The sequence below is a fragment of the Morone saxatilis genome, unplaced genomic scaffold (assembly GCF_004916995.1).
Source record: "Morone saxatilis isolate NCDOM2014 unplaced genomic scaffold, NCSU_SB_2.0 Contig23, whole genome shotgun sequence".
Taxonomy (NCBI): Eukaryota; Metazoa; Chordata; class Actinopteri; family Moronidae; genus Morone; species Morone saxatilis.
In genome coordinates, this window is record NW_023339796.1 from 9,892,671 (window position 1) to 9,899,940 (window position 7,270).

The 7,270-nt window shown below is 41.6% G+C and overlaps 1 protein-coding gene across 1 annotated transcript; it reads left to right on the top strand.

Moving 5' to 3' along the window:
- The first annotated feature begins 1,985 nt into the window (after window positions 1–1,985).
- Window positions 1,986–4,390, top strand: gbx1 (gastrulation brain homeobox 1). The gene is made up of 2 exons (XM_035670380.1): window positions 1,986–2,650; window positions 3,347–4,390. Exons 1-2 carry the CDS (start codon window positions 2,200–2,202, stop codon window positions 3,859–3,861), a joined length of 966 nt encoding a protein of 321 aa, XP_035526273.1. The 5' UTR covers window positions 1,986–2,199; the 3' UTR covers window positions 3,862–4,390.
- The last annotated feature ends 2,880 nt before the right edge of the window (window positions 4,391–7,270 follow it).

The window sequence follows — 7,270 nt, forward strand, 5'->3', positions numbered from 1 at the left end:
CCCAGTCTGTGTTGTTTTATTATTCCCTGTTGTCTTTCATTTTCTCCATGTTTCTGCTGCTTCTGGGTCGTTTTTCTATACTCTCGATTTTCCGGGAAGAAGAATATTAATGACCAAAAAAAAAATGCATTAAAAAAATCTGATTAAACCTCTGTGATCAAACAACACCTAACGGCTAAAAGGGTGAGCAGAAAGTTGTAATTTGTGATTTTTATAAAGTGATTCCGATATTCTTCGAATGTGGCTATATGAGTCTGAAATGATGGCGAGATTTGACACAAGGAGAAAAGGACAAACGAGTTCAGTGTGTGGCACCTGTCAGCCTCTCCTATCAGTCATTTGCGGGGGGGAAAAAGTTAACTTGGAGGGATCATCTCAGTCACATTTAACAAAATGACAATTATCTGCAGACTTCATCTGATCAATTTGCCTTACATTGAAAAACAGCAGTGACAAGTTTCTATCACCCATTGAGACAATTAAAATATGTCCTATTTTGTTATCACAGGTTGACTATTTTTATTAGGCCTGTACTTCAGTCATCGTGTATAAGGCTTTTATGTAAAAAAGAAAAGAAAAAAGAAACAAGAACAACAGATGAAACGGATGAATATTCTCCATGAATGTAAATGTCATTTGGACATTTAAAAAAATGTGACTAAAAGATTCGTGAATAAAAAAGCGCAAAGAGAAGCTGGGCAACATCAGAATCCCTCTCAAAAAAGAAAGGGGAGAGGAGCTCGGCAAATGGTTTCAATAGATCAAAGAGAGGTGCTGCTGAAGTCACTTGCAATTATAAGAATTAGCCTGGCCTGGCCCTCCACTGCTAATCAGAGTCGGTGGTGATATGTTTATGTCCTCTTGCAATCAGACGACCAGTTGGAGAGCCCGGGCACCCAGGACTCAATAGGGCTAATCATCATCAGTTCCCATTGCCATTTAAAAGGTGAAATGATCTGCGATTAAACCAGTGCTTAAAGAAAAGAGAAAAAGTGATTATTTTTTCTCTCTACATGTATTTTTGATCAGGGATGAATTATAACTCCCAAAGCGCAAAAGCAAAAACACGTGTGTGGGTTGTTTTAATTTATAAAACCCTTTTTTTTTTTTAGGGGGGGTGATTCAGTTGACAGATGATCCGTAAGGGACGTTAAAGTTTATAATTCACAGCTTTTCAAATAAATTCTCCCCCCTCCCCTCCGACTTCAAACAAATTTGACTTTGGCCACTATGTGCCCACACTGCAGTTGACCTCGCATAAACGTCTTTTATCTGAACCTAATTTCGCACAGGGTATCTCTCTCCAGGGAACAATTGTTGCAGCACTTCTTCTTTTTTTTTCTGAAGCCAAACGCATTGTTTTTAGCCGGCGGAGAATAGGACAGAGAGCAGAGAAACATCTGCCTCTCCTCCCTCGCTGACTCTGATGCCCATCGGCCCCAATATTCCAACAAAAGCCACCGTTGTTTTACTCTGTCCCTTGAATCCAGAGTAATTACTTATCATCAATCAAAATTAATAATAGCTGATTGGGTTGGTGTGGTCAACGATTATAGAAGGGGAAGGGCTGGAACAGTCTCTCACACCGTTTTGCAGTCAATGGTGAACCTGGCAAAAGGGGAGGAGGGCTGGAGAGAGGGGGGGTGTGTGTGTGTGGGGGGGGTGCGACCCGTCTATTTGGTCTCCACTGGGAAACTACCGCCTCTCAAGACGGCCAAAAAGTCAGAGGCTGAATAAGGAAATGAAGCGTAATTTGAGGAAGATGGATGAGCCCCCAGGGAAACACCCCCTTTTCATTCCTCTTGTATTGCAGATGATAACCAATGCGCTCTCGCCCTCTCTCTCTCTGCCTCTTCTCTTCTCTGTCTCGGCACCACCGCAGCAGCCGGTGTAACGGAGAGGGGCGGAGGGAGGAGTTGCAGAGAGGGGAGCGGTAGATAGATAGAGAGAGCGTGTGTTTATGTCTCAGTGTGTGACAAATAAGAGGGAAAAGGTAGCGGTGGGGCACACAACAAAGCGCCCGACTGACTGACGCATATAGAGTGCGGAGATCTGGAGAAGCGAGTCCACTCCGATACGGGATGACAACACAGCAGAGGATCTACTTTCCATTCGCTCTGCCTTTGCACTAAAAGTTTTGCGCGTCGCCGAGGAGAGGACACCTGCTTTCCAAGTTACCACCAAAATAAAAGCTGCAAAATGCAGAGACCAGGCGGCCAAGGGACGGCGTTTTCAATCGATTCGCTGATAGGGACCCCTCAGCCCAGACCGGGACACCTGCTCTACACGGGCTATCCTATGTTCATGCCGTACAGACCTTTGGTTATTCCACAAGCTTTATCCCACTCGCCTTTATCGTCTGGTATACCTCCACTCGCGCCTTTGGCTTCTTTTGCGGGACGGCTCACTAACACGTTCTGTGCCAGTTTGGGACAGGGGGTGCCATCCATGGTTGCGCTCACCACGACGATGCCGAGTTTCTCGGATCCACCGGACAGTTTCTACCCGCCACAAGAACTCCCAGGTCCCCGTTTAAGCGCCGCCGATCCTGGAGCGAGAAGGCAGGAAAGTCCGCACTCCGAGGAGCTGCACAGCCGGGACAAGGGCTCCGAGCTGCTCAACTTCTCGGAAACTTTTCAAACAATATCAGGTAACCTCGGCCTTATTATTTTTTGAAGGTATTTTATCAAATCCAAAATTAGAGGCTGTTGCGTAAAAAGTGACCCCTGTGCGTAAATGCGTTAAAGCAGAGATTGTTGGTGTTTGATCCACGCACTCAAATGAAATATAAAACCCATTTTACATCAGATTTGTCACCGTTGCAGGGGTAACAAAAATATTAATACAGGACTTATTCCAGCCAAATTGTTGTGTGGGTTGAAACCTGATGACAGTTAAACTATAACATTTGTTGTTCAGATATTTAAAAAAAACAGACTGTAACTGAAATTATCTGTGAATTGTATTATTATTATAATGATAACGATCTGGAGAGCATGCTTAGAAAGCTTGAGAGGAATTATTCAGTTAGGAGATACAATTAAACCTGTTGTAAGTTTCCAAAACGTACTCAGCTTCAGTAAAAACTTACAGAACTAAGCGTTTACACACAGCTATAGTGGCCCAATATGAGTTCAGTTCATGTTGCTGCAACATTTGAGGCATTTTCAGCAATTTTGTTCTTGGCTATTATTTCTACCAGCCTCCTAAAACAGACAATGATTAATGTCTAATGTTTTAAGCTTTGCGTAATGGTCTTTTTTGGCTTGCAGGCTCATGAATAAGTGACTCACTGTGAATGTGTTTGCTCTTTCTTTCTTTCTTTCTTTCTTTCTTCACATTTTAGGTGAGACCAAACTGTACAGCTCAGACGATGAAAAGCTGGACCTAAAATCAGCAGACACCGTATGCAGTGACCGAGAGGACAGCTCGGCGGACAGCGAGAACGAAAGTTTCTCGGACGGGAACAACTGTGGCTCCCTGTCCCAGAAGAGCAAACTAAAGGCCGGCTCGCAGGAGGCGCTACCGACCGGCAGCTCGGCAGGGAAGAGCCGGAGGAGACGAACAGCTTTTACCAGCGAGCAACTGCTCGAACTTGAAAAGGAGTTTCACTGTAAAAAGTACCTTTCTCTGACTGAACGCTCCCAGATCGCACACGCACTCAAACTGAGCGAGGTGCAGGTGAAGATCTGGTTTCAGAACCGCAGGGCCAAGTGGAAACGGATCAAAGCCGGCAACGTTAACAACCGGTCAGGAGAACCGGTGAGAAATCCCAAAATCGTGGTCCCCATCCCTGTGCACGTCAACAGGTTTGCTGTGAGGAGTCAGCATCAACAAATAGAACAAGGGACCAGGCCATGAACTCAGATGAAGAATAAAAAAAATATCAACAATAAAAAAAAAAAAACACTTACATTGACTCTATGTTCCACTGATTTGTTGAACGCATGAAGCACAAAAAGGAGGATTCGATGATTTTGTCTGAGAGGTGAGACTGAGCAGAGGAGGAAGATCTGCTCGCAGACGGATCAGTTATTTGGCAATATGCTGTCGTTTTTATTTATTGTTCTGTGAATATGTAAATATAAATGGGTAAAAATTGGTACAAATGGGCACTATGAGATGAGACTGTAAAGATTTTTTAAGTATTTATAATGTAGGGCCAAAATATTTCTGTTGGTTATGTGCATGTCCTCATTTGGTGAAGCGGATTTCTTTTTTTGTGTTTCGTACATTTGCATGTAAAGACGTTTTTACATTTTGTTTGGCAACTGTAGGAAACCACTTTTGACAGCTATTTGTGAAAAAAAAGAAAAGATGTGAAGGAAATAATGACCAAACAAGGGACAACTGTAAAGTATATTGACCTAATAAATCGCTTTATACGAAAGTTGGAATCCAGATTGAATCATTGTTGTTCAGAGAGTAGAGTAACGATGTTTTTATGGTTGCGAAAAATCTATAGGAATTTTTAGGAATTATTTTATCCTGCTAAAATGAAAAATGTGGCCTACACTGTTTAAACACAGCGATTCCTTTTGAATAAGATTACAAACTGCAGTCAGACGGCTATTTTAATATTATGCAACACATTTTTAATTTAAGAAATCACGTTTTTTTAGTCCTCAAGAAATCAGTTTCAATTTTCCAATGAAAATATTTCAATATAATTTCAAAATGTATGAGGACTGAAACAATTGTAGGATACTTTTATCTTTAATATTCAAAGAGCTCCAGCGTTGCAACTTAACCTCTCTTGATGTAACACATTTTTTCCCCCTGAAACATCAGGACCTGAGAGGTGGATGTTTTTTAAATAGCAGCAGTGATTGATTTCTCTTTAGGAGGCCATGTTGTCTCAAGTGGACTGATGGATGCTCATTAGACTGGGCACATTCAACACACTGTAATGAACTTATCTATCAGTCACAAGAGAGGAGCAAACCTACAGCAGCTCTTCACCATCTAAAGAGCTAAACTTTTTACTTTGGTAAAACAATATAAAGGGACTCTCATATAAATATAAATCCTAACAAGAAGTAATTTAATTGAACATATATAGAAGCTTTAAATCTGCAAAAAAGAGAGGATATTGTTTGGATAGTAGACTTTTCTTACATAATGTGTCATTTATTAAGAACAATTTTCTAAAGAGATTTGATATTTACTCTAAAATACTGACACCTGTGGATGATTCTTCAAAAATAAAACTGTATAAAAATGAGGTTTGGTTCCCAATGGGAGAATATTTCATGAATTTTGATACGATTGTTGAAGAGGCAGCGTATGACTTTCAAAAATCCTATAGCTACATTTACACTAACAGACCTCATCTGCAAGTGAATAGAGCAAATAAATGTGACAGCTTTCTCAGTCAGATCAAATATGGAAACTTACATAGCAATGCAAAATTACAGAGCAGCACTATTAAAATAATCTGTAACTAAAATAATGTCTGGCCACATAGCTATCCGGTTACAGGAAAGGGAAAACAGGCCTTGATGTTTTATGCAAACTTTCATATGCATGGTTCTGGTTTCTCTGAACTGTTTCCAGAAAAGGCTCATGTTAGAATAATTTCACTTCACCTCAGATGAGAGAAAGTGATTCCTTTTTTCCAAAATAGACTCATGCCTCAAGCCATGTTTAACCTTTACTGCAGCAGCACCTGTTGAAGTATGATGATAGGGAGAGATATTTCAAATATTTTATTAGTATTAATATTTTATTAATTTAACCAGCCCCCTTTCTTAATCAGTATTTGGCCAAAATATGGTGGGTTTGGGTGGGAGTGTTATTAAAAATAATCTTGAATACAGCAGGAAACACATTATTATCTTACAATATGTTTCCCTCAAGCCTCGCACGGATGCACACGTTGGAAATGATTTTTATCTCACTTTGACCTCAGAGCATAAATAGACATTTCATGACCTGGGCACCCATGAGTAGTAAAGTTTATTTCACCCTCCACCTCATACATCAAGACTGTGACACTTGGATGGGGATTCAAGGAGTGATGATCGTGTGAGGGAGCAGTGGAAGTTTTATTAAGGTCCAACAGCTGACTGATATAGACGGTCAATTCCACGACATTGTGCCAGAGTGCAACAGCTATTTCGGTCCCCATGAGCTGCACGGCGGAGGTGACGACGAGGAGCCATGACACAGCTCAGACACCAACTTCATGTTGGTTGTTATTATCAAGATCTTGTGAGTGGGACTATTTCATTCCAGTTTTATCCTAAAGTGAGTTTCTCTGCTGGTATGGGCAGCAAAAAATTAATTAGCAGTGAAATGATCAATTAAAAAGGCGACATTTTATAAGATTGGCTTATTCAAAAACACTTAACTACTTGTTAATTTGTTAATCCTAAATTAGTTTTAATAATCTCTCTTCAATTAAAGCATGTCTTAAGTGAACACCTCGGTCTCAAGACAGTATCTGAGTCATTCTGCCATTCTGCTACTTGAATCACAAATTGAAATATCAGAAGTTCTCTCCAGCAAAGACATTAAACCATTTCTACATTCCCACCTGGAGAGATGGAGAGATGGAGAGAGAGATAGAGATAGAGAGAGAGAGGAGAGAAGAGAGAGAGAGGAGAGAGAGAGGAAAGAAAGAGAGGAAAGTGAGGGATTCATTACTTGCTGCTGTGTGAGTGCAGGCTGCTCAAGCCAATGGAGCTGATCTTGGGAGGGTCCGGACGGGATCGTGGCTACAGTGATGATGGCGATGCATCAAATCGCACAGATTAAACAAGCGTAAGGGGGGGGGGGGAGTTTTCATCAGGGCCATCATAGCTTTAATTGGCCTGCCTATCGATGTGTCAGATCTAGTGGCGGAGATAAGAGTTGTCAGAGCCCAGCTCTAATGAAATTTCTGCCATTGTATCAAGGTTTGCCTGGTCTGAGGGATGATTAATGGAACTGGAGGATTCCCTCGGCCCTCAGCCTTCATTTACACTATACCATTCTCAGGCAATTAAAGAGAAATCGGCAAAAGCACAAGGGAAGGGAAGAGAAAGAAGAGGGAAGAAGGGAAGGGAGAATGGGAGAGAGTGCAATGGGAAAGAGCATTTATGTAAGACAAAGGAGAGAGGGTGAGAGGAGATCAAGCACTGGTGGTATGACGAAGCGCAACAGCACAGCCAGGTTGGGAGCCAAGCGAGAGAAGAGCAAAAGAAGACGCAAGACCCAGTGTAAGCTGACAAATCCGCTGGATTGTGGTCGATTATGAGAGGTTCAGCAAGGGATGTGGTGCAAATCA

Excerpts from the sequence above, each read along its gene's own strand:
- gbx1 (XM_035670380.1), top strand. The coding sequence starts at position 2,200 with ATGCAGAGACCAGGCGGCCAAGGGACGGCGTTTTCAATCGATTCGCTG. Across the intron at positions 2,651-3,346 it reads AACTTTTCAAACAATATCAG|GTGAGACCAAACTGTACAGC; the intron begins GTAACCTCGGCC and ends TTCACATTTTAG.